Consider the following 27668-nt stretch of genomic DNA (forward strand, 5'->3'; position numbering starts at 1 on the left):
ATAAATAACATGAATATTGAAGAAGCCTGAGAAAGTCTATCTCCTGCTTGCTGTGATGAGTCGTGTGTGCAACTCTTGCTGATGAGTTGCTGGTGCCGGAAAAAGGTGATTAGAACAGTTTATAACACATGCAACCCTTAGTATCATATCTGCTTGGCGTCTGTGCCACTTACGTCAGTAATGCCGATCAGTGGTGCCCATCCAGGTAGTGCTTGCTTACTTCCTATGTCAGTCAATGCTGGCGGGGGCGGAGAACCGCCCTGTTCAAACCTGATAGGTCTGTGAATTCGCGCCACGGCTAATCCAGCCGTTGCCGTGCGCTTTGTGTCCAGGTTGTCACAGCAACCACATCACTTCCGCCACATGGAGGGTCCCGTAACGTCACTTCCGCTATCCACCGGGTGCTTCCCTCAAGCGTCGCCATGCCAACCATTCAACATGCGTGGTTGCGCCGTATACGTCACCTGTGACGTAATTGTGAACTGCCTGGTCCATCCCACTGTCATAACGACATCATGCAGTGGGCATGGGCTAAGGCACCACTGGCTAATCATGGCTCTCCTGCGCCGTTAATGCTGTCGCATCACACGGTTGTCCTAGCAACCGTGTGTGATGCTCCCAGCAAAAACAACATACGATGCGGCCGCAAAAAATTGGCAAAGTGCTACACACATTGGCGCAGTGCTGGCATCTAAGTGCCTGGACCAATACAGCGCACAAAATGCGCCGACATTGCCCCGGCACATGTAAAAAAGGGAGAACACTACCCCATAGGCACTAATCGAAACAGCATAAGTACACTGAAGCACAACTAACATACAATTCTGGTCTAAGCATACTTGAGCTCAGCTAAACTAGCATATAAATCTGGACAATGCCAAAAGTCCCTACAAACAAGTGCACTACAATGGGCATAGGCAAGAGGAGAGGAGAAATAAGGAGAAAGGGGAAAAAAAAAACACAAAAACAAAGGCGGAGCAGTGGTGATCATGAATTACCAGGATTACAGTACAGGAATTAGAACTATGCTTGCTGACAGCACAAGCTATACACATATACAGTCTGACCCAACTCCAGGCACTCTGAGGAAACTACGCAGCTTGCTTAATCTGGTGATCCCAAGCAGATGGATATCCGAAAAGGAGCAAGAGTATCTCTCACCCAAGTTTATAGTATATAGTTTATAGTATGTTTATAAAGAATAAAGGTCATGCTGAGAATCCCCTATCAAGAGATAGACTACTAGCCCAAAACCTGTCGGTTCTGTCAGATTACCTACTGTAGGTGACAGCAACATAGGAGAGAAGTAATTTAGACCTTATTTTCCTCTGGAAGAAACTTACTTCTTATCTGTACATGTTTACATGTATTTTACATTTTTTTTTTTTGCGGTACTGGTCCTTTAAACAGCGGGGATAAATAAATACTCGCCGGCAGGTCCTGCACGCTTTACTGGCTCCATTCTACTTCCTGTATATGTACCCCCGCCGCTGCATCCCCCCTGGCTGTCTATACTGTGGGCACCTATCCTAGCTACACATGCTGCAGCCACCTACTACTGGCTACACCTATCCCTGGCTACCTATGCTGTGGCCACCTACTACTAGCTACACCTATCCTTGGCTACCTATGCTGCGGCAACCTACTACTGGCTACATATATCCCTGGCTACCTATCCTGCAGCAATTTACTACTGGCTACACCTATCCCTGGCTACCTATGCTGCGGCCACCTACTACTGCAGGGGTCTCAAACTCAATTTATCTGGGGGCCCGCAGGAGGCAAAGTCAGGATGAGGCATGGCCGCATAAGGAATTTCACAATCGCGGCGCATCGCCGCCTCTGCCCGCCCCTCTCACTCTTTCTTCACAGAGAGGGGTGGGGAGAGGCGGCGATTGACGTCAGCTCTGCCCCTTCCAGGAAATGCCGGCATATTGCCCCCCGGGCGATTTGGGGGCTCTGCAGCCCTCGTTTAGCGGCGGGGATGCATCGGATTACTTGGGAGCACTGAAGCGAACTATAAGGAAGCTTTTGCCGGTGAGGGCCACAAAATATTGTATCGAGGGCTGCAAATGGTCCGCGGGCCGCGAGTTTGAGACCCCTGTACTACTGGCTACATATATCCCTGGCTACCTATCCTGCGGCCACCTACTACTGGCTACACCTATCCCTGGCTACCAGTTCTGCGGCCACCTACTACTGGCTAAACCTATCCCTGGCTACCTATGCTGCGGCCACCTACTACTGGTTACACCTATCCCTGGCTACCTATGCTGCGGCCACCTACTACTGGCTACATATATCCCTGGCTACCTATCCTGCAGCCATTTACTACTGGCTACACCTATCCCTGGCTACTTATGCTGCGGCCACCTACCACTGGCTACACCTATCCCTGGCTACCTATGCTGCGGCCACCTACGCCCATCCCTGGCTACCTATGCTGCGGCCACCTACTGCTGGCTACACATATTCCTGGCTACCTATCCTGCGGCCACCTACTGCTCGCTACACCTATCCCTGGCTACCTATGCTGCGGCCACCTACTGCTCGCTACACCTATCCCTGGCTACCTATGCTGCGGCCACCTACTGCTGGCTACACCTATCCCTGGCTACCTATGCTGCGGCCACCTACTACGATCTACTACATCTATCTCTAACGTCACCAGGACTTTTGCAGGAGCAGGGTGAGCCTTTTTAATGCTTTACCCAGCACCCCAAATCTCTTGGCTTCTTAATCATATGTATGCTGAGGGAGTGAGGCAGCCCACACTGGGGTGGGCACATTATTTAATGTAAGGGGGGGAGGGGTGGCGGGCCCAAATAATTGTATAATACCGTATACTGTCTGTTTTTTTTTTTTTTTTTTTTAAGACCGTTGCAACCTTCATTGTGCATGGAATACCATGGAATTTCATACCGTTGCAACCCTAACGCCATTGTCAGGGGAACAATGAATTACTACCTGATTTTGATGGTTTACCTGCTTACCGCATTGCACCATTTGATATTGGATCAAATCCCATCAGGAATCAGATCACCATTGCTGCCAGTAGGTGTGCACTGCCTGACACAGTACAAAGCTATGCAACTCTCCACTGCATATTACTCCTGCCTGCAGTCCACCTTGTGCCACTTAATTAGAGAAAGGATGCTACAGTAGTCATTGTTCTCTGTGCTTCCCCACTACTTACCTGTTTAAAAATAGGAGGAAAAATGCTATGAAACAAAATATTAATTGGATAGAACAATAGTCAACATAGACTGTTGCACTCCACAGGAGTTATATTTCCCTCTTTAGATTGCCGGAAAGCATAATATATGAGGTGCTTAAAGTAGAACTCCAGTGAAAATAATGTACCATTAAAAAAGTGCTTCATTTTTACAATAATTATGTATAAATGATTTTGTCAGTGTTTTCCCATTGTAAAAAATTTTAAGTCCCTGGTTTACATTCTGACATTAATCACATGGTGACATTTTTACTGCTGGCAGGTGATGTAGCTGTTGCTTGCTTTTTTGGCAGTTGGAAACGGCTGTAAACAGCTATTTCTCACAGTGTACAAGGTTCACAGACAGGAAACTGCCAGGAGTACCACGGTCCTCAGAGTTTTTTGTGGGAGGGGTTTTACCACAATATCAGCCGTACAGAGCACCCTGATGATCCGTTTGTGAAGAGGTAAAGATTTCTCATGGGAAAGGGGGTATCAGCTAATGATTGGGATGAAGTGCAATTCTTGATCACGATTTCTCTTTAACAGTCTTGTTGCTGGCAGTTTCAACATAGCAAAGCCTTGTACCCTCAGAAGGACAATCTTGACTTTACTTCAAAAAGAGAAACCTGTAATGCACATAGCATGTCCTACTTTGCATAAATGTATTCCAATCTGAAGATCAGTAGTATCGTCAGGGCTGTGGAGTCGGAGTCGGGCAATTTTGGGTGCCTGGAGTCGGAGTTGGGAAAAAATGCTCCGACTCCTAATGAATTTGTAACTGTAATTAAAATAGAAAATATAATAAAATGTTCTATTTCTCAGATAATAGTCATTAAAAATAATGTATGCATACAGTATATATACAGTGATAGCTGTGCTCAGTCCACAAAAATTAAATAAACCAATCAAAATTAGTTACTTGTGCTGCTTCAATAAAGCAGTCCCGTATTTTTAAAGTCAGATATACATATCTGATTGTGACTGTACAGTATATATGATGTGTACACCGGAATCTCTAATATATACTAAATAACGTCTATGCTGTAAGAATAAAGCCTGATGTGTAGCCGTGTCACTAATAGAGATGGTCAATGAGATGGAAATAATTCTGCATTGATGCTGGTTTATGCAAATGTATGCACTCTCTTTGCTCATGAAATCAAATAATTTGATATGTTGTTAAAATTTGCCTTGGTGACTACAAATTAAAGGGTACCTGAGACGGATGAAAAGAAAAGTTATACATACCTGGGGCTTTTTCCAGCCCCCTTCAGGCTACTCAGTCCCTCGCTGTCCACCTCCACCAACTGGATCTTCTGCTATGAGTCCTGGTAATTCAGCCAGTCAGCACAGTCTGGCTACGTGCCGCTTCCACAGCCAGGAGCATTCTGCACTTGAGCAACAGTGCTGCGCAGGTGTAGTACGCTCCCGGCGGCGGAGTGTGTGCATGCACACTACACCAGACTGGCTCCAGTACCTGGACTCATAGCAGAAGATCCAGGTGGCGGAGGAGGAGGACAGCGAGGGACTGATTAGCCTGAAGGGGGCTGGAGGAAGCCCCAGGTATGTATAAAACTTTAATTTCATCTGTCTCAGGTTTACTTTGTTACACAGTAGTACTATACTCTACATATGCACTCCCCACAGAGCTGCAGGGAATCCACTGAGAATGTTGTGAACATTGAACAGAGGTGTTGTCTATCACCCATAAACCTGGTTCAGATTGTGCATGAAGAATGTGTAATAGAGGAAGAATCTCCTCATTTCCCTGCAGAGTACCTGCACATCATTCTTACATGTACCCAGAGTTACATTGCCTAGGGCCTGATAGATGTTCTTTGTTCCGGTTTGTACCTTCTACAAGTACTCTTACCAAGGACTAGTTTTAGTCTAAAGGGAATAAATATAGTAGTCTACATATCCTTCTCACTTCAGTTGTCTTGTAAAATTCCTAAGCGTTGGCAGTTAAGAGACGAATTTCACGTTACATACTGTTAATCAACAAAATTGTAATAATCAAATTGGAGTCTGAGTCGGTGGGTGGATTTGTGGACCGACTCCACAGCCCTGAGTATCGTCTCCTCAAAGTACCGTTTTTGATGCCTACAAAAACTCCCAAAGGAGCACAGATGGTGTAAACCTTTTTTTTCTTGTTTGTAAATTTAAGATTTATTCACTCAGTGTTACAATAAAACAATAGTGCTAGCACTTCCCTGTCTCACTCTGTGCTTACCTTTAGTAGCTTTGCCTCAGATTTGGTATACTTTAAGACCTTACTGTATTGGCTTGGCACCCTTGATAACTTGAGTTGAAATAAAGATTTTTTATTTATTTATTTATTTTTGCCTTTTGAATGTTTAGGTAGGGATTTGACTGCCTATGTAGTTTTGTGTTTTGTTTTTCTATTTAATTGATACTTTACATAAAACAACTTTAGATACATTGAAAAATCCTGCCAAATTCTTGGGAGATTCTTAACACTACCAGATGCACACAAACCCTCCACTGAAGAGGGTACAGTTTTGTGCAGTACCGTTTGTAAATTGGTAAATATGGAAAGTCACTGAAACATTTACTATTTCATTGTAAGTTCTGTGCAAATTGCTTCATGTTTACAGTTGTTTTCTTTACATTGCTGTGTAACACATTAGCATTTTATAAATAATGCTTTTTTAATGTATACTTGCGGGTTTTGTTTTTGTTTTTTTGTTCTAGACCTGTTCAACCGGAACTCAGAGGAACAGAACCTTCATTGTGCAGTGTAACTGTGAAGAGTCAAGCTTGCTCAAATCGGGCCCTCCCATACACAAGGCATTGTTTTCAGCGTATCCTTCCAATCAGCCATTTCTATCCTTTAGTAAGGCAAATGTCTAGTAATTTTTGCTAAGTTTATTAAAGAGAACCCGAGGTGGTTTCTAAGAATCCAATTAGCACACAGAGGCTGGGTCTGCATATAATACCCAGCCTCTGTTGCTATACTGTTTCCCCCAGTCTCCCCCCTGCGCTCTGCTGTGCCCCCATAATTCAAATGCCTTGCTAGCGACACGCAGCTTGTCGCCAGCAGGCTATTTACCTCTGAAGTGACACTCTCGTCGCTCCCTGCCTCCTCCATAGCGCTGCATCCTTTCCCTCCCCGCTGATTAGACGGAAGGGACGCGAGCGGCGCTATGGAGGAGGCGGGGGAGCGGTGAGAGTGTCACTTCAGAGGCAAATAGCCTGCTGACGACAAGCTGCGTGTCGCTAGCAAGGCGTTTGATTCATGGCAGCAGAGCGCAAGGGGGAGACTGGGGGAAACCGTATACCAACAGAGGCTGGGCATTACATGCAGACCCAGCCTCTGATGACAAACAAACCCATGATCTAAAACTGATACAAAACCTGATACTAAGCTCAGAAGTAATGGCTGCCACCTAGTTATGAAAAGAGAAGGGTGAAAAGCATGCACTGGAATGCTCATAGGCCTGAAGGAGTGTTTTATTTCTTTGTATGTGTCAGAGTGGTGCAATGAAATTGTTACGAAAATGTTTGGTTTGGGTCCGCTTTAAGACCATGGAGACAATAGACTTTAGGAGGGAGATCTCTTCTCCCCCCTCCTTCCAGTACCTCCCCTTGACGATTAATGGATCTACAGTGACCTAAGAAGTCATTTAAATTTCTTGGGTCCACAATCTCCATTAACCTAAAATGGGACAGCAATACTATCACTATCATCAAGAAAGCACAATAGAGGATGTACCACCTACAGCAGCTGAAAAGATTTGGCTTACCACAAAAATTAATGGTGCAGTTCTTCACTGCGATCATTGAATCCATCATGACATCCTGTATGCGGTTCAGCTCCTGTTCAGTACCAGAAAAGGTGAAACTGCAGCGCATAATCCGAACAACGGAAAGGATTATTGGCTGTAGCTTACCTTCCCTGCAGGATCTTTACTCTGGCAGGTGCAGAAAGAGAGCTACCAATATTGCCTCAGACCCCTCTCACCCTGCCCATTTCATGTACTCCTAGGCACAAGTACAGCTTATTCCCTCAGGGAGTAGCCATGCTTAAAGTGTACCAGAGCTGAAAATTAACAAGATTTTATACATACCTGGGGCTTCCTCCAGCCCTATCCGCCTGGATCGCTCCCATGCCGTCGTCCTCTGCTTCCCGCGGGTACGAGAACCGGGTCCCTGCACTTGCGTCAGTCGGAGCCAGTCTAGAGTAAGAGAAGTGACGCTGTTGGCGAATCTCTCCAGCAGCTGCTGGAGAGATACGTAGAGAGCTCACTTCTCCTGTGTAGGCTGGCTCTGATGACGTCGGTGATGGAACCCGGTTCTCGTAGCTGCGGGAAGCAGAGGACGTCGGCGTGGGAGCGATCCAGGCGGGAAGCCCCAGGTATGTCTTTTTATTTTCCCCAGCTCTGAGTTCCTTTAATGCAGAACCATACTAGATCTGCTAGAACTTGTCCCCCTCCTGCCGACCTAAAGCTAGTTGTTCCATTGTGATGTTGCTATATGCTAGAATGTGTTTTTTTTTTTTTTTTTTTTTTTTTCCTGCTTTCAGAAAAATAACTATTTTAATTTGCTGTTGTTGGGGAATCCTTAATGATGAAGGCCTCTGAAAGGATATCTACCATGCTGTTAAGAAAAAGCAGAGAAAGGATGGACAGAGGCCTTCATCATTAAATGGATACTTAAGTCAATAATAAAAAATATTTACTTACCTGGGGCATCCCTCAGCCCCCTGAAGCTGGATGGTGCCCTCGCAGCCCCGCTCCGATCCTCCTGTCCCCGCCGGCGGCTACTTCCGGCTTCGGCGACAGCCGCCGACAGGCTGGGAACGCGAGTGATTCTCTGCGCTCCCAGCCGCTATATCACCCTCTATGCTGCTATAGCGTATATGTTATACACTATAGCAGCATAGAGGGTGATAGCAGCGGCTGGGAACGCGGAGAATCACTTGCGTTCCCAGCCTGTCGGCGGCTGTCGCCGAAGCCGGAAGTAGCCGCCGGCGGGGACAGGAGGATCGGTGCGAGACTGCGAGGGCACCATACAGCTTCAGGGGGCTAAGGGTTGCCCCAGGTGAGTAAAAATAATTTTTTATTTTTGACTTAAGTATCCCTTTAAGGATTCCATAACAGCAGCAAATTAAAATACAGTTTCTTTTCTGAAAGTAGGAAAAAAAAAAAAACACATTCCAGAATATAGCAACATCACAATGGAACAACTAGCTTTAGGTCGGCAGGATGGGGACAAGTCCTAGCAGATCTAGTATAGTTCTGCATTAAAGGGACTCAGAGCTGGGGAAAATAAAGATTTTATACATACCTGAAGCTTCCCCAAGCCCCATCCGCCTGGATCGCTCCCACGCCGCTGCCCGCAGCTACGAGAACTGGGTCCCGTCACTGACGTCATCAGAGCCAGCCTACACAGGAGAAGTGCGCCCTCCATGTATCTCTCCAGCGGCTGCTGGAGAGATTCGCCAACAGCGCACTTCTCTTACGCTAGACTGGCTCAGACTGACGCAAGTGCGGGGACCCTGTTCTCGTAGCCGCGGGAAGCAGAGGACGTCGGCGTGGGAGCGATTCAGGCGGATAGGGCTGGAGGAAGCCCCTGGTATGTATAAAATCCTTTTTATTTTTCCCAGCTCTGAGTCCCTTTAATGCAGAACCATACTAGATCTGCTAGGACTTGTCCCCATCCTGGCGACCTAAAGCTTGTTCCATTGTGATGTTGCTATATGCTGGAATGTGTGTTTTTTTTTTTTTTTTTTTCCTGCTTTCAGAAAAGAAACTATTTTAATTTGCTGCTGTTGGGGAATCCTTAAAGGGGAACTGAAGAGAGAGGTATATGGAGGCTGCCATGTTTATTTCCTTTTAACCAATACCAGTTGCCTGGCAGCCCTACTGATCCTCTGCCTCTAATACTATTATCCATAGCCCCTGAACAAGCATGCAGCAGATCAGGTGTTCCTGACTTTAACCACTTCGCATCCAGACCTTGTTTTCCCCTTATTGACCAGAGCAGTTTTGGCACGTTAGCGGTGTCCCTATTTAATCACCAATAACTTCATTTGTACTCGTGCCACATAAATGATCTATATATCTTTTTTTTTCAAGACAAACTAAGCTTTCATTGGGGGGTATTTGGTCCCAAGTAAAATGTTCCTCTCTATGCATGTTAATGGGGAAAAGGAGGGGAAAATAAAAAAAATTCACTATTTCTCAATTTTGACCAATTTCTGTTTAAAAATTAAAAGTGCGATTGACATAAAAACTGTGCCACCAGTTATTCGCCCCAGTATAGATATCCAGATGTGTCCCCAATATCAGCCCCCCAGCATAGCCAGATGAGTGCCCTGTGTTTGCCACCCCCAGAATAGATTGACAGATGCACCCCCAGGAATAGTGCCCCTCTTTATAGCCAGATGTGTCCCCAGATCAGGATTACCCCCATTATGGCCAGATGTACCCCCAGAATTAGCGCTGCCCCTCCATTATAGCCAAATGTGCCCCAGTATTAAGGCATGCCCCCCCAGGTGCCCAGATGCGCAAAATTTGTAAACCCCCCCCCCTCCCCTTGGTTACTCATATGTTCCCCAGTAAACATGTATGCCCCCCTTTGCATATCCCCCTCCCCCCAAGAATCTATAGCAAGATGTCCGTCCCCCCCCATCAGGCAGCCCCCTCCATGCAGAGATAGTTTTAAAAAAATGCACAAGCAAGCAGCCACACTCACCTACCTCGGTCCTGCGACTATCCTGAAGCCTGATCCTCCGGTCACCGCTCTGCAGTCAGCCACATATTGCCGGTAACCCGGATCCCGGCTTGATGACGTCATCAAGCCGGGACCCGGGTTTCCGGCAATATGCGGCTGACTGCAGAGCGGTGATCGGAGGATCAGGCTTCAGGATAGTCGCAGGACCGAGGTAGGTGAGTGTGGCTGCTTGCTTGTGCATTTTTTAAACTATTTGTGCGCCGAGGGGGACAAGTGAAGGATCGCTGCAGTTCACTACTGCAGCGATTGTTCATGGGAGGAGGGTATACTAATTGGCCAAAAGGGAACATGTTCCCTTCCACCAATTAGTATTGCAGCTGACAGTGCCGGAGGGTGCACTCTAAAGAGCACCCGACCGTGCACAGCAGGGCTGCAGCCAGGTCAGTATATCTACGTCGCTGTGGCTTGGAGGGTGCCACAGCTGACGTAGATATACTGTAGTGGAGGGGAAAGTGGTTAAAGTCAGATCTGACAAGACTAGCTGCATGCTTGTTTCTGGTGTTATTCAGATACTACTGCAGAGAAATAGACCAGCAGGGCTGCCAGGCAACTGGTATTGATTAAAAGGAAATAAATATGGCAGCCTCTGTATACCTCTTACTTCAGTTCCCCTTTAATGATGAAGGCCTTTGTCCATCCTTTCTCTGCTTTTTCTTAACAGCATGGTAGATATCCTTTCAAACAGTTCTCAGCAGCTTTTTAGTAGCTGCACTGCAAAATTTGCTGATGGACAGCAGTGTTCTGTTCCTGTGTTTGACATCACCCATCAGACACCTCTATGTGAAGAACATGCTAAGAAGATGGTGAGTAATTGAAACGGGAAGAGTCTTTGGCTCGGTTCACAACAGATTAAATAGAGATAGATAATCATTAAAAAAAATGCTTGTAAATAGTTCATTGAATTTAGAAAGTGCAGTAAGGAGAATTAAAACAAACAAAAATATTATATAGTGTGACCACCCTTTGTTTTTAGCACATCAGCAGTTGTTTTTGGATACTCTTGCATGCTTCTGCCGCATTTGGTTGGCCCATTTCCTGGCTGCATAAATGTACATAAAATTAGCATCAAGTTAGATTTAGTAGCGTCTCCATTTCTACGAAAGAAGTTCTCTGTTCACTTTCACCTCATACTGCAGCTTTAGTTTTTTCATTTAGTTCTCAATGAAAAGAATGCATTTTTTTCAACATTAGAACTTTTATTAACCAGTTCCCTACCCTGGGGTTTTACCCCTAAAAAACCCAAGCAATTTTCTACATTTCACAGGTCTCCCATTTATTAGCCAATAACTTTAGCAGTACTTATCACAAATAAATGATCTATACCTTGTTTTTTTTGCCACCAATTAGGCTTTCTCTGGGTGGTACTTTTTGCTAAGTATTATTTTACTTTTAATGCATTTTAAAGGGAATAAGGAGAAAAAAGAGAAAAAGTCATTATTTCTCAGTTTTCAGGCATTACCGTTTAAAAATAAAAAGTATTACTGTAGATCAAGCCCACATATTTTATTAGTCCATATGTCCTGTTTATTTCAACATTTAAATTATCTTCCTAGTACAATGTATGGCGACAATATAATATTTGTCAATAAAGGTGTATTTTTCCCATTTTTTTGCTTTGTACTTTACAAGCAATTACAAGCCGTATTCGCCAAAATAACAGTAATATACCCTCACGGCATACATATCTAAACTGCTAAGTCCATTTATTAGCCCCACCCCCGTAGTTAGCAAGATGTGCCCCTTTATTACCCTCCACCCCCCTTATAGATAGCCAGGTGTGCACCTTTATTCCCCCCCACCCCTCATAGATAGCCCGGTGTGCCCCTTTATCTTCCCCCATTATAGATTGCCAGATGTGCCCCTTATTAGCCCCTCCACCATAAAAATACCAGATGTGACCCTTTATTAGCCAGATTCGCCCCTTTGTCCCCCTATCCCCATTGATAGCCAGGTTTGCCCCTTTGTTCTTCTCCTCCAATAGGTAATCAGATGTACCCTCTATTCCACCCCCCCCCCCCATGGATAGCCAGGTGCCCCCCTTTATCCCCCCAGTATAGCCAGATGTGCCCCTTATCAGCTCCTCCCCCAGTATAAAAAATATAGATGTGCCCCCTTGACCCCCCCATAGATTGCCACGTGTGCTGCTGTATTCTCCCCCCCCTCCCCATAGATAATTAGATCTGTCGTTTTGTCATTGCCCCCCCCCCCCCCATATATATAATGCAATGCAAACATTTGTATAGCGCTTTTCTCCTGTCGGACTCAAAGCGCTCAAGAGCTGCAGCCACTGGGACGCGCTCAAGAGGCCACCCTGCAGTATTAGGGAGTCTTGCCTTGAACTCCTTACTGAATAGGTACTTGACCTAGCCAGGATTCGAACCCTGGCCTCCCATGTCAAAGGCAGAGCCCTTAACCAGTACACTATCCAGCCACTGTATATATAGCCTCTTTGCCCCCATAGATAGCAGAGTGTGCCCCTTTGCCCACCTCCCCATAGATGGCCAGGTGTGTACTGCCCCCTCTCCCCCTTAGATAGTCCCCAGATAGCAATTATGCCCCTCTCACCTCCATGCTGCGATCGGGCAAGCAGCATGGAGGATTAGCATGTAAACATACCTCACCTCGTTCCAGCGCGATCAGCCTCCCCTCCGTGCATCACCGCTGCCTGTGTCATTATGCCGAACGGATCGGGTCACGGCTTGATGACGTCATCAAGCCGGGACCCGATCCGTTCGGCATTAAGACACAGGCAGCGGTGATGCATGGAGGGGAGGCTGATCGCGCTGGAACGAGGTGAGGTATGTTTACATGCTAATCCTCCATGCTGCTTGCCCGATCGCAGCGTGGGAGGAGAAGGGGGGGGGGGCAGGTTGTTAGAAAAATTACAGGGGATCGGGCAGGGGGTTGGAGGATCGGACCCCTGGGTGGGCACCCTTAATTAGTGTAGTTAGAGGGAGGGGGGTTAATGAGCTCAGACGCATGCTAGCACGTGTACTGTGCTCCTTAAAGGGAACTGACGTCATGTGGCTTTCAAGAGCCACTTACAATGACGTGATTATACTGTATGTGGGATGCGAAGTGGTTAAAGAACAAAGTGTACATACAAAATATAGTAATATACAGAGTCATTGGTATCCGTCATCAATGACAGGTAAAGAGATAAAATTTAAATTTTAAATCTTGAATTCTAAATTCCATGGTGTCTCAGAAGTTTAACAGAACATAATATGCTAAATCAGGAGAAAAGGACCATCTAACAGCCCATGAGAGCAAGGGAAGGGAAAGAATGAGCCGGTAAGTTATACCAACAGAAGAAGGAAGTCATATCTGGGGGGAATCTGTTGGCCCAGGTTGACCATATCTTGTCAAACTGATCGTCGTCATATAGAGAGGCCGTAATCTTCTCCATCCAATAATAATCATTAATTTTATGCTTCAATGCGGCTTTTGGTATAGTGGGAGATTTCCACTCCTTTACTTTAATAGCCTTAAAAATGTACAAGTAATTTATTGTTGAATTTAGAGTGGAGAGAATCAGATTTAGCAAACAGGGTGACCCATGGGTCAAGAACAACCTCTGTACCCAGGACTGAAGAAGCCAAACGGAATCATACTTTCCAAAAATCGAGGACCACAGTACTGAACCACAAGAAGTGGGCTTGGTCAGCCCGCATGTTACAACCCCTGAAGCAAAGGTGCGTGGAAGAGAGGCCACTTTTAAAGAGGAATAAGGGGGACCTGTGCCAGTCATAAAGAATTTTGTATCCTCTTTTCCTGATTAGACTGTTTCTAGAAGATTTTGCAAGATCCAAGAATAAAGCTTCCCAATCTTCCAAAGACCATACCTTCTGTAATCTCTCTTGCCTCTTAATCATAGTAGGGGAGATTTCTTCAAGGTGTTGGTACCATATCTCATGATAGAACAGTGATATCGTACCTTGGGTATGTCTGTAAGAGTGGAATTCCCTAGCAATAGATGGTTGGGAAGTCTCAAAGCCCTCCACTGCGCAACTCTGGGGAAAATGCCTGACCTGCAGATATCTAAAGAAATCTTGTGTTTGAAGATTATATTTGGACTGTAATTTTGACCATTATAAAATATTACCCCCAGGAGCAATGTCTTTAAGTGTAAAGGGACCCAAACGCAACCAATTCGACCAAAGCTGGATCTCAACTCCAGGTGGAAAGTCTGAGTTCATGAGGATAGATTCCTCCTGAGAGCATCTATTAAGAAGTCCCAGCCTGGGTTGTTGTGTTTTCCAAATAAAGATTCCATAAAAATTGCCAAAGGCCTGTATTTATTTAATAGAGGGTGACTAGTTCAAAGTAGAGACGGCAAAGGTAAGGGGCCTCAAGATCAATCCATCTAATTGTGCCTGGTGCAGCAGACCATTAAGCTATTTGCACTAGTCGAGAGGCATAAAAATATTTAAGTAACTTAGGGGCTCCCAATCCACCCTGAGCTTTGTTTCTAGCTAGATATTGATAACTTATCCTAGGGACTTTACCAGCCAAAAGGAATTTCATAAAGTGTGACTGCAAGTTTTTAATATCTGAAAGTCAGATCCTAATAGGGAGGGCCCGGAAGAGATAGAGAATCTTTGGCAATGCGGTCATCTTAAGTGCGTTGATACGACCAGTCAAAGAGCTTTTATGTTGCTTAGCAAACTGTGTAGTTTTGCTACAGTGGGTGTGTAATTAGCCAGATACTCACCTAAGGAGAGGGAAGGCTTGGTCCTAATGAGCCCTCTCTCGCCTCTCCCGGTGCCGGTCCCGTGCAGGATCCTCCGTAGCAGTATTCAACAGTTTCTGTCAAATACTTCCACTTCCGCTGCCGAAGAGAGGTTTCTGAAGTCTTCGGGAGCACTCGGGCCGCTGCATACTTCGCATGCGCGATTACCCTCTATGACGCGCTCGCGTGTGTGTATGATGCGCTTGCGCGTGCGCAGTATGGAGCCGCCGGCCTTCGGGAGCCCGAGTGCTCCCGAAGACTTCCGAAGTCCCCGCGGCGGCGGATTTGCACGGAGGATCCACCGGGCACCGGGAGAGGGGAGGCTTATTAAGACTCAGAGCCTTCCCTCTCCTTAGGTGAGTATCTGACTTTTTTTTTTTTGAATGGGGTTACAGTAGCTTTAAAAGTAGCAGCAAGTGCTGCCTGCTGTGTGTGCATTAGCCCAAAGGTCAGAGCCTCCGATTTTAGTGCGGTTAATTTTAAAGCCAGATACTGAGCAGAACTCGTCATTTAAATGGAACAGAGCTGGAAGGGAGGTGTGGGGGTTGCAAAGGGTGAACACCGTATCATCTGCAAACAGTGCAATTTTGAATCCCTCCTTCCCAACCCCCACACCCCTAATATCAACAGAAGCCCTAACCAAAAGTGCCAGAGGTTCAATGCATAGGGCGAAGAGAAGGGGAGAGAGGGCATCCCTGTCCAGTGCCATTTTTGATCAGGAATGACTTTGAACGCAGACCCATATTGCAGACCGACGCTGTCGGGAGTGTATACAGGCAACGGACTCCATTAAGAAAATCACCAGCAATCCCAAATTTCTGCAGGACCAGGCGTAAAGATCAACAATCAACTCTATTGAAGGCCTTCTCTGCATCCAGTTACAGAAGCAGAGAAGGCCCTCTAGCATGATTCATGACCTCAATCGTGCTCACCATTCTCCTAACATTATCAGTAGTCTGTTTTCCCATAGCAAACCCGGTCTGATCCGGATGTATGACCTTTGGCAATAAGGCGTTCAATCTATCGGCCAAAATCTTTTAAACATTTTTTTAATATCTGAGTTTATCAGAGAAATTGGCCAGTAGTTAGGTATTTCAGCGCAGTCCCTTCCAGGTTTGGGTATGACAACCACTGAAGCCTGAAGAAATTCAGACGAGGTCTTCCGAACCCATCAGCAATTTGTTAAGCCAGGAAGTTAATACTGGTATAAGGTGAGGTTTAAATGTTTTGTAAAGACAGAGCTGTATAGCCATCAGGCCCAGGGGCTTTGCCGTTCTTTAAAGATGAGATAGACTTAACTTCTTTGGGGGAAGTAGGGGCATTCAATTTGGATTTATCCTCTTGAGAAAAGGTAGGTATCTGGATTTTATCTAAGTATTGAAGAATAAGTGGGGCAGTCATCGAGGACTTGTCTGTAGTGGTACCATTATATAAATTTGTATAATATTGTGAAAAAAAGGTCCACTATGTGGGCGGGATCATAAGACATTTTCCCATGTCTGTCCATAATGGGATGGAGTCTATTCTGGGCCTGCCTCTGGGGTAGTTTACGGGCCAATAAAGTATCAGGCTTATTAGCCGCTTTATAAAATGTTTGGTTTGTGAGTCTGATGGAGTGTTCAGCATGCAGTTCTTGGCGCAAAACCAGAAGTTGGTCCAGAAGTTCCTGCCCACCAGAATTAGCGAGCTGCGTTTCTAGATCTCTAATCTGTTGTTGGAGGGTCTTAAATCTAAGTCTAAAGGCTTTTTATTTCTATAAGGAGATTTTAATTAATAGCCATCTGACAGCCACTGTCAGAGGGCTATTAATTAAAATCTCCTTACAGAAAAAAAAAAAACAATTGGACTTAGATTTAAGACCCTCCAACAACAGAGCTGCCCAATTGATATCTCTAGAAGTATTGAAAAGAATGCATTTTTATCATAGATTCAGTTCTTGTTGCTCAGTAGAGGCAACAAGATAAATAACATTTGCATTGCATTTTTCTCCTGGTGGACTCCAAACGCCAGAGCTGCAGCAACTAGGACAGGCTCTATAGGCAGCTCTCCTACTGAAAAAGTGCCGGCTTACTGAACAGGAAGAGACAAGATTTGAACCCAGGTCTCCTGTGTCAGAGGCAGAGCCCTTAACCATTACACTATCCAGCCACTAGTAAGATGGTCAGTGAGATGCAAATTGAGTTGATAAATAGCTATGCAAATATTGAATGTATATTAATGCAGCATGAAAATGGACCACATTGGCAGAATTAGATTGGTGCATTTTCAAGCTGTATGCAGGAGCTGTATGATTCTGTATGAGCTCGGAACAAATGACATATCCTTGACCATCCCTATTGTGTATGTGTTTGACTGACATACATACATACATACATACATACATACATACATACACTCTGTATGTGTTTCTGTTTGCATCTAACTTACTTGTCTCGACATGTCATTGACAGGATAATTTTCTGCGAGGAGACAGTTCACGTAAAGTTCAACACCAGCAACAAAGGAAACCTAGGAAAAAGACCAAGCCCCCTGCACTAACCAAAAAACATAAGAAAAAGAGGAGACGAGGTCCTAAGCGGCCACAGAAACCCATTCCACCTGCAGTGCCACAAGGAAACCTGTGTATGCCCAGCAGTCTCTCACTGCCAGTTGAAGCATCAAGTATAAGGTCTGTATTCGATTTTGATGTAAGTACTATATATAATAGGACCAGACTGTGTTGGCGTTTCCTCGGTTCTTATTTTGTTTGACTATACTATTCAGCATGCTCCTTATCTGACATCACATTCTTTTTGTTTTTATTGTCATTCTCCAATAATAATTACCGGTTCATCAAATAATGTGTCCAGTTGACAGGAATAGTAATTGTTCTTTAAAGAGGTTTTCAGCCAGCATTCTTTGGTAGTATCCCTGATGTCACACATGTGCTGGGACAAACCTATATTTGTTTTCAATGGTATCAATCATGACTTAATGTCTTAGCTCTGAGGCCCCAAGGTGTCCTGGAACCCACCCTATGAGTAACATGAAGCCCCAGTATTCAGAATGTATTTCTCTTTTCTCATTGTGTTGAGTTTTTCTGGCTCTGGCGTTTCAACGTATAGCTTGGGAAGGGATTAGGTCCCTAACTTTTCAGACATCAGTCATTTCTTATTTAGTGTCTAACATTTTCCAGGGTGCTTGATAATACAAAACATGGTATGCACATTTTTATACTTGTCACTGCTATATTAGTGAGTAATAATCAGGCGTGTTTAATTTTGTAAAACAAAACAGAAAAAAACCTGTTTGTGGTTAGAAAGCAGATAATTATCACCTTCTCTCATTGGGGTAGATAATTATTATTTTATCAGTACATTAAAGAGACACTGAAGCAAAAAAAAAAATGTATGGTATAATGAATTGGTTGTGTAGTACGGATAATTACTAGAACATTAGTAGCAAAGAAAATATTCTCATTTTTATTTTCAGTTATATAGTGTTTTTTATAACATTGCATCATTCTCTAATAATTGCAGTTTACACACTACTCAGCATTCTAAATGATTTTACAGAGCAGGCTAGTGAACTATTGAACTGTCTTCTGCACAGAAAAAGAAAATACAGTGACTGACAGTTGACATAATAAGCTTCAGAAGACAGAGCTCTCTGGGACTTTGAAAGTTGTGGAGCTCAATAGCTCTTTTGAAGAGATAACTGGAGTTTAACTCTTCCTGTACTGGAAACAATAATAACTTATGTCTCTGCTGCTAATGTTTTATTTCTTAGCTGTACTACACATAGAAATCATATCATTTTTTTTAGTGTCTCTAACTGCAGGGGGATATGTTTTGCATGATGATAAGAAACTTCTTAAAGGGAGCAAGAGACAAAGCACCCTCCTGTATTTTACCATATATATCAGTGGGAACATTAGAGAAAATACCTACCTTGTTCTCTGTTTCATTTTTAGCCTGCTTCTTATCAGCCCTGATAAAATCCCTGACTGAGCATTCAGTCTGGCTTTGCTCAGGAATCATTATAGCTGAGTCTGTGTTTTCAAGCCCAAGCCTGCCCCCGTCTGGCTCTGCTATAATGAATCAGCTATAAAGATTCCTGAGCAAAGACAGACTGAATGCTCAGTCAGGGATTTTATCAGGGCTGATAAGAAGCAAGCTGAACAGTGAAGAATGAAGCAGAGAGCAGGGTAGGTGTTTTCTCTAATGTTTCCACTGATATATATGGTAAAATACATGAGGGTGCTTCGTCTCTTGTTCACTTTAAATCCTACTTAAGAGGCAGTTTAGCGTAAATTTCTAGTACTGCACCAAAGTTAAAGTGTGAATCCATCCCTAAAATGTGCAGATTAAGAAGTGCTTAATAGCACTTCTACAAATTGTGCAGCGTAAGCCTAGGCATGATTTGGGAAGTGCTCCTCCTCCCTGCTGAATCATGTTAATCTGTTCTGGGCTTAACCCTTCCAGTACTGGGCGTTAATTTCTAAACTTGTTTTTTGACTGAGTAGAAGTCGAGAGTAGAACATGTTGCAGCGCAGGTGTAATTTCGGGAGGAATTTTAGTGAATGCCTTGTGTGTTTTCTTTTAGTGAACATATGTCCTGAGGAGGATAAATATTGCCCACATGCATCATACCGCGGGGAGGAACTGGTGAACCGTGGGGGCGGGGGTTTGCTTTTGTGTGTGACTAGAGTATGGGCCGAGACCACCACTTTTGGGCTGCTTTTTTGAAACAAAAACCTTTGCTTATACTCGAGCATATACAGTACATGTAATCACCTCTTCCAATAAATATACTGTATGTGTGTATATATGTATATATATGTATATATATATATATATATATATATATATATATATATATATATATATATATATATATATATATATATATATATATATATATATATACCTACTTCTTCCGTGGTGCAGTGATGCGTCATATGTTCAAACCCAACTTTTTCTATATGTCACTCTTGTATAGTAAAGTATATTGCTTGAATTAGAATACCCTTTTTAAATATTTGGAATCAGGATAATTTATTTTGCCAAGTTCAAATGGGAGGTTGTACTCGGAATTGGTTTTGGGCTCATACTGGTTCTGGAAGGGTGCGGGTGAGAGATTATGTCCGAAAGTCTAGAGTCGAGGCTGCTATACTATGGCGCCACCAGTCGCATTTGGCAATTATCTGTCATCCCTAAGGGGACAGAGGGAGGTGAAGGTTCAGCAGTGATGACCCAGTTCTTCATGAAAGAAACCTGCGGTGATGGCTGACACTGCTGAGGATCCCGATTGCTGATATCTGGCAGTGCTGGCCAAGGTGTTCCAGCTCAAAAGGTGCAGAAGTGTTCAAAGAGAAACCGAGCCAGTGGCATACCATTTTATAAAAGCATACCATTTTATAAAAAGCATACCACCTGATCCAATGGAGGGATTTTGACTGTTTTTTTTTTTTTTTTTTTTTTTTGGTACACTGCCTTAATATTTGATTTAAATATTCTTGTAACAACATCTTAAAGTGTTTAAGTGATGCCTGATGTCTGTGACCTTTTGTAAGCTTAATTTACAGTTTTTCAATGCTTTGGTAACATTCTTACGTACATATACTTAACTACAAAGACATATCATGTATTTACCTTTATTGTAGAAGTCCATCCACACCAGACTTGAGCACAGAAGAGCTTCCAGATGACATCACTAGCGAGATCACTGACATTCCTCATGATCTGGAGCTGAATCAGGAAGATTTCTCTGATGTTCTACCACGTTTGCCTGATGACTTACAAGACTTTGACTTTTTTGAGGGTAACCTTGTATTGTATAAGACATTTTTTTTTTCTCCCAACAGTCATAGTGGTCTTAATTTTGTTTAGCATAAAAGGGAAACATATTGTGTTGATCCATTTAGGCAAGCTCTGCTTTTGACATTGATTTCCAAAACCCAACTTATACTCTGGTCAGTGGTCCCCCTCTGTGCATGTGTGGATGCTGGGAGAACATGTTTGCTGCAGCATAATCCTTTAGCTTTGTTTTGGGTTCTGCTACTTGCCGCTGTCATTTAGTCTCAATGGCCTCAATTCACTAAGATCATGCTGGAGATAAGGCAAGAGCAAACTTACCTCCACACAGTAAGAGAGTTATCTTATCTCTTCATTCCTTACGTTACCTCCTCTGTAGTTCAGTTACCTCCTCTGTAGTTATTTTCACACGCAGTTAATGAACAGCCTGTCTTTAACTCTGGAGTTATTTTAAGGATTAAAGAGTTAATTTAAAGACTTTAGGTTTGCCTGAGGTAAAATGTTTCCTGAATACTACATGCCTTATCACCATGGTAACAACTCTAGAAGAGTTATTAAAGACAGGAGATAAGCTTAGTGAATTGAGGCCATTGTGGGCTATGATCCACAAAGAAGCTGACTAATGTTGGTGGACAGCAGAACCTAGTATGAGGCTGAATGGGGAAGACACATGGGTAGACAGCAACCCAATGGCTGGAATTAGGAAAAGGTAGCTATATCAGACCCTCTCTAGCAGACTCTGTATTATAGACAAGACTCATAACATTTACAGATAGGTCCATAAGACAGTGTGCGTCTCTCAGCATGCAGGGAGGTGGGGAAGCGGCCAGGGAGAGAGAGCTGCCCACTGGCAGCTCTGGAAACCCTGCAGGAACGCCCCTGGCGGGCATTTTAAACAGGGAATCCCTCTCCCTGTGTTTTACCTCCAAGATAGCAACAAATATTGTCACTAATATCTGTGGGGCTATAGCGCGATGGTGGGGGGGACAGAGTCCTGTCATAAGGCAGAGAACATTCCTCAGTATCTCATCTGCCCACCTCGGTTCTCTTTAACAGCTAAATGACCGCTTCACGATGCTTGGCGTGAGCGCAGCGGCAGCCCCAGGACCACTCCACACTGATTGGAGTGAAGTGCTAGGGGCGGAGATTGCAAAGGATCGCGCACTCCAATTCGTGCGCATCCCTGCTTGAATGACGGAGCTCTGCTCCGTCATCAGCCTCCCGGCGGCGATCGCTGCTAGGCACTGTTAGACGGCAAAACCGTCGTCTAATTACACTGTACAGAGCTGTGATGTAAGGCAGCGCTGTACTGGGGACAGCCATGTGACATGGCTGTCCCCCTTGGCGAAAGAAAAGTGATCCACTGTAATAGGCTGAAGCCTGTGACAGACAATCACGCTGATTGGCTGGCGGGGGAGCGAGTTCTATAAAAATAAAAAAGAGCAAATTTATTTAAAAATAAAACTACCGTATTTTTCGGACTATAAGACACACTTTTTCTCCCCCAAAAGTGGGGTGAAAAAATCACTGCGTCTTATAGTCCGAATAATACATTTGGACCGGCGCCAGTGTCCCCCTATGTGTCCCCGCGGCAACAGCAATCAGTGAATCCTCCCCCTTTCTTTAACCCCGGCGCATGTGCCTGAAAGTTCTTGCAGCTGAATGGAGGACACTTTCAGGACTTACTGCAGCCCAGCGCGTCTGACTCCCCGCACTCAGGACACAGGATAAAGGCATGCAGCCGGCGCTGACACTAGTTGCTTCGGGGGGACACTGCACCAAAGCCCCCGATCCCCCAATCAAACGCCGCTCAGCTCCAGTGTGTGTGTGCCGATCCAATTACCGGTAAACACTTCCGCATATCATTCTCTAAGCGGCCAATCCAATTACCGGTAAACACTTCCGCATATGCCATTCTCTAAGCGGGCTGGTCAAACCCACGTACAGCAGGGGAGAACGAGAACACGGACCTTCTGCAGCTTCCAGTCTGCAGAAGGTCCGTGTTCTCGTTCTCCCCTGCTGTACGTGGGTTTGACCAGCCCACTTAGAGAATGGCATATGCGGAAGTGTGTACCGTTGGATCGGCCGCTTAAAGGGATACTGTAGGGGGGTCGGGGGAAAATGAGCTGAACTTACCCGGGGCTTCTAATGGTCCCCCGCAGACATCCTGTGTTGGCGCAGCCGCTCACCGATGCTCCGGCCCCGCCTCCGGTTCACTTCTGGAATTTCTGACTTTAAAGTCAGAAAACCACTGCGCCCGCGTTGCCGTGTCCTCGATCCCGCTGATGTCATCAAGAGCGCACAGCGCAGGCCCAGTATGGTCTGTGTCTGCGCAGTACACTCCTGGTGACATCAGCGGGAGCGAGGACAAGGCAACGCAGGCGCAGTGGTTTTCTGACTTTAAAGTCAGAAATTCCAGAAGTGAACCGGAGGCGGGGCCGGAGCATCGGTGAGCGGCTGCGCCAACACAGGATGTCTGCGGGGGACCATTAGAAGCCCCGGGTAAGTTCAGCTCATTTTCCCCCGACCCCCCTACAGTATCCCTTTAAAGAATGATATGCAGAAGTGTTTACCGGCAATTGGATCGGCACACATACTGGAGCTGAGCGGCCTTTGATTGGGGGATCGGCGGCTTTGGTGCAGTGTCCCCCCGAAGCAACTAGTGTCAGCGCCGGCTGCATGCCTTTATCCTGTGTCCTGAATGCCGTGGGTATAGATTCCAGAAACTGCGGGCATGCCTCATTTCGGCTTCCAGTACAGAGTAAATGTATAGTAAGTAACAAAGAGGTGGCGGGTGTTCACAGCAGGCACTTCCCACTGCGTCCCTTATCTGCTTGGCAGGACGATCAACAGAGACCATACTACTGTCACAGTGCTAGCTGCAGCTTCCACTCTCTGCTCTGCCCTTTTGCATCACAGTATATGCATGCTAAATGATTGTTGGGGGGATTGGGGATTAGCATAGGTGGAGTTATTGCATCTTGGGGGGCAGTGGGATTAGTATAGGTGGGGTAATTGCATCTTGGGGGGCAGTGGGATTAGTATAGGTGGGTTTATTGCAGCTTGGGGGCAGTGGGATTAGAGTAAGTGGGGGTTATTATTGCATTTTAGGGGCAGTGGGATTAGTGTAAGTGGGGGGTTATTGCAGCTTGGGGGGCAGTGGGATTAGTGTAAGTGGGGGTTATTGCAGCTTGGGGGCAGTGGGATTAGTGTAAATGGGTGTTACTATAGCTTAGATAGACAGCTTGGGTGAGAGAAGATCCACTAGATGCCCCTGCACCATGGATGCACCAAGTTTAGTATTATTATTTTTTTTACCCTGTTTTCGTCCTCTAAACTTGGGTGCGTCTTATGGTCCGGAGCGTCTTATAGTCCGAAAAAATACGGTAATTATTTATAAACCTCCTGGCAGCGATCATAGCCCACCAACAGAAACTCTGTTGGTGGGCGCCCTGCAGCAAGTCCTTAAAGCTGCAGTGGCCTATATTGTAAAAAATGGCCTGGTCACTAGGGGGGTTTAAGACCACGATCCTCAAGATGTTAAACCAGTATAAAACCCTGAAATAAAAACATGTTTTCCTACTTTTTATATGCCATACGGTTATCATATTTGCTTTTGTGCATAAGTATTATTATTCATTTAGAAATTATACGTTCCCAAAGTACTTTTTTTTTTTCTCTGAGAGCTGACTTTGCATTTTATTTATAACTGCTTTATTCATGTTCTAACGTAAGCAGAAATGCTTTCTGATTGTCTGACTTTGTTCAGCAGAGCCTGCAGTGTCAGAGAAGTGTTTATTTACATTCCTCACTTGATACAATTAAATACAAGATGACATTATCTGCACTTCAGATGTGTCCAGCTTTGCTGGCAGGGAACTTCTAAGTGCTCGTGCACACCAGAGTGGTTCTGGAGCGTTTTTTAAAATGCTTACAGGGGGAAAACTGCTTGGCTAATGAAAGTGAATGGGCTGGTGCACACCAGAGCGGGTCATTTTTTTTTTTTTTTCCACAATCTCAAACTTGGGGGCTGCAGCATTTTTTTTTTGTTTGTTTTTTTGTTTGTTTTTTTTGTTTTGTTTTCTGAAGCGTTTCTGCCTCATTGTTAAAGTATAGGAAAGTGGAAAACTGCTCTGAAAAATGCTAGATCAGAGCGGTTTTCCAGGCGTTTTTGTTACAGAAGCTGTTCAGTAACAGCTTTACTGTAATATTTGAAATGTGCTACACAAAAATGCTCCAGAAAACGCTAAGCATGTTTAGAAAACATGTCTAGAATCACTCTGAAATCTGCTTCAAAAACTTCTAGCATTTTGCGGATTTGCTAGAGGTTTTTGGTGTGCACTGGACCTAAGTCCTGTGTGTAACCCTTTGAATGCTGTTCTAGTAAAAAATAATAAAGCTGGTTGTATATAATATGCTGTAAATAATCTATTAGAGCAAAGAAGAAATGCTGGGTTTCATTCCGCTTTAAGGGCTGTAGCTACTTTGGGTGCACTCCATGGGCGACCAGGTTAATGAGGAAACCTTGCTCAAAGACTCCTTACTGGTTTACATACTTGCTTGAGCTGGGATTCCAACCCTGGTCAAAGGCTCAAAACCTACTTTAAAGGAAACACCCTTAACCAGTATGCTATCTTGCTATGTACACTCTGAATGCAGCAGGATCAGAGAGTAGGGAACATGCCTCCCCCCCCCCCCCCCCCCATCTGTTTTCTCGACTAGAAATAGGGGCCTTGGTTTCTACACGAGTTTAGATTTGGGTATTTATAGAACTTGGTTTTAATTTATTTTTTCCATTGTAATTTTTGCTTTTGTTTCAAGTGCAACCTGATGTTCTTTGTGATAAACAACACAACTAAAACCGGTCATAAAATATATTTTTATTGATGACTTTCATACTATTAAAGTGGATTTAAAATATATATGTATTTCAGGTAAGAATGGAGAGCTGCTCCCAACAACAGAGGAGGCAGAAGAGTTGGAACGAGCACTTCAGGCCGTTACGTCTCTGGAGTGTCTTAGTTCCATTGCGGTGCTGACCCAGGCTGATGGTGTTACTGGCCAGGAGCTTTCTGATCGTGGAATGACCTCATTCTCTTCGAGTTCCGGAACCACAGAAATGCATTCATTAAGTCGAGTTCATCATGCAGACCTTGGAAAATTACTCAATGGGCGAGTGGTTCATGAAAATTTTAATAGTCTGGAACTGGATGAAAATCTCCTCAGCCGTGCTGCATTGACTAGTCCTTCTACACCTCTGAGTGGGCATATTCGGGGGCAGTTTTCATCTTCTGCCAGTGTTGGCCTTAGCTCTGCCACTTTAATCAGCCACAGCTCACTTGAAGAGAGGTCTTTCACTGGTACATACCATGGACTTCATGCAGGTAGCCATTCTTCACAAAGGCCTCTCCCAACAGAAATTTTGAGCAAAACGGAAAATGTAATCACCTCACAACAGCAATACAGCAGTAACCATCCACATTCTTCTCCGCATGATAGTCATTATGACAGTGAGCCTGTTCCATCTCCATATAGTGACCAAATTACATCTCCACATGCTGCCTCCTTTTCTGGTGATGGCTTATCAGATACATTTTCCTCAGAGGTGCCCATTATTACACAGCACTTGCTCACCACTCAGATGGAGGTGCCTCTAAGTGGGGTGGTAAATGCCCAAACCCACTGGGGAAACCTTCCTGTGAACCTTGGTGATCCATCAACATTCAGCACCTTTCTCAGTTCTGATGGGCACCTTCTCTCTACATCTTTGTCCACACCTCAGGCTGTTTCTCATTCAGAGCTTACACAGCCTACTTTCTCCACTGTGACCCCCAATAGCTCCAACCTGCTTCCGGGGTTACCGCAAACAGGTTTCAGCGGACTAAGCCCCCCTCCCACGGAACTTATGGATTCCACATCCTCAAAACAGCAGCTCCCTCAGTTCATTGCAGCCTTTGGTCATCAGCTGACTTCTCATAGTGGCATCCCCAAAGACCTACAACCCAGCCATAGCGCCATTGCTCCTCCTACAGGATTTACTGTAACAGGTGCCACAGCTACAAGTACCAACAACACCACCTCTTCTATCACAAAATCTAACTGAAGCTCTTGCCTGCTTAAAGAACAAGTAGTATTGGAAGTGATTATTGCTTTCAGCCCTTTTTACCACATTTCCCCTGGAACATATTTTTCACATTACTCAAAGGAGGAGTGTATTTATTACAATATCCTTCTTGTGCTGTAATAGCACTGGTGCTCCTGTTACCCTTGTTTGTCTGCTTTTCCATTTTTATTCCCAGATGTTTGTTTCTGGGGTCTTCGTTTCCTGCTTTGGTCCTGACTACAGGAAACATGCCTCATGTCTTTTACTGCCTGATGTTGGCCTATATGTAATTAAAGCAGAGTTGTAAAGCAGTGACAGCAAGTAACTTAAGCTATTCAGAATGAGTGAGCTTGATGTGAAAGGGCAGTAATTGGGTAATGCTGCCTTTTCACACTTTTTTTTTTGTGTTAATCCTAGTGTGAACCTAATGTCCGTTTCTATAGAAGCTAAGCTATACTGATGTTCCCTGTATGTGTGATGGTGTGAGTGTGCTTTAGAAATCAATGTCCCAAACATTGAAGAGGGGGAGGGGGGGGAGGGTTAGGAATGAGAAAAACTAGCACTTTTGTTTTGAGTAGCATCCACTATTCATGTTCTGCTGAACAGAATGCATGGACTATAATCTTGAACGGGTAATTATGACTTAAAAGATGCCAGAGAATATTTAAATTTACACGTAGACTGAGCTAACTTGTAGTCGTTTGGTTCTTTAAGACACAAAACAAATGCTAATAACATTTTGTTTCACCCTCATATTTGCAAGAACTTCATCCTGGTAGATCATTATAGGGTGTCTGTTTCATATTTATTGGCGTGCACCTAAATCTTTACAATTATAGAGAAAAAGTTGCCATCTTTCAAATGGTTAAGGGCACTAGTTTTGCATAGTTAAGCATACCTGATTAAGTGTAATATGAAAGCTGCCATTGTCTACCACTAGCGATAGTCAAAAGGAGGGACATGCATGCAAATGTAACGCAGATTGCATGCAGCTTGGAAATGAGCCAATCAGATGCACTTCCTGTCAATTTTGATTAGCCCCATTTCAAGCAACATGCAACT

The 27668-nt window shown here is 44.5% G+C and overlaps 1 protein-coding gene across 4 annotated transcripts in view; it reads left to right on the forward strand.

Annotated features, from left to right (window-relative positions):
• Positions 1–27111, forward strand: part of INO80D (INO80 complex subunit D) — a 114541-nt gene extending 87430 nt beyond the window's left edge. For all 4 annotated transcript variants that reach the window (XM_068244997.1, XM_068244998.1, XM_068244996.1 and 1 more), the window contains 5 exons: positions 5933–6042; positions 10646–10779; positions 17159–17376; positions 20353–20510; positions 25438–27111. In XM_068244997.1, coding sequence (XP_068101098.1) covers positions 5933–6042; positions 10646–10779; positions 17159–17376; positions 20353–20510; positions 25438–26606 — 1789 coding nt within the window. In that variant the 3' untranslated portion in view covers positions 26607–27111. The remainder of the gene's footprint in view (positions 1–5932; positions 6043–10645; positions 10780–17158; positions 17377–20352; positions 20511–25437) is intronic.
• Positions 27112–27668: the final 557 nt, after the last annotated feature.

The sequence above is a fragment of the Hyperolius riggenbachi genome, chromosome 7 (genome assembly GCF_040937935.1).
Source record: "Hyperolius riggenbachi isolate aHypRig1 chromosome 7, aHypRig1.pri, whole genome shotgun sequence".
Taxonomy (NCBI): Eukaryota; Metazoa; Chordata; class Amphibia; order Anura; family Hyperoliidae; genus Hyperolius; species Hyperolius riggenbachi.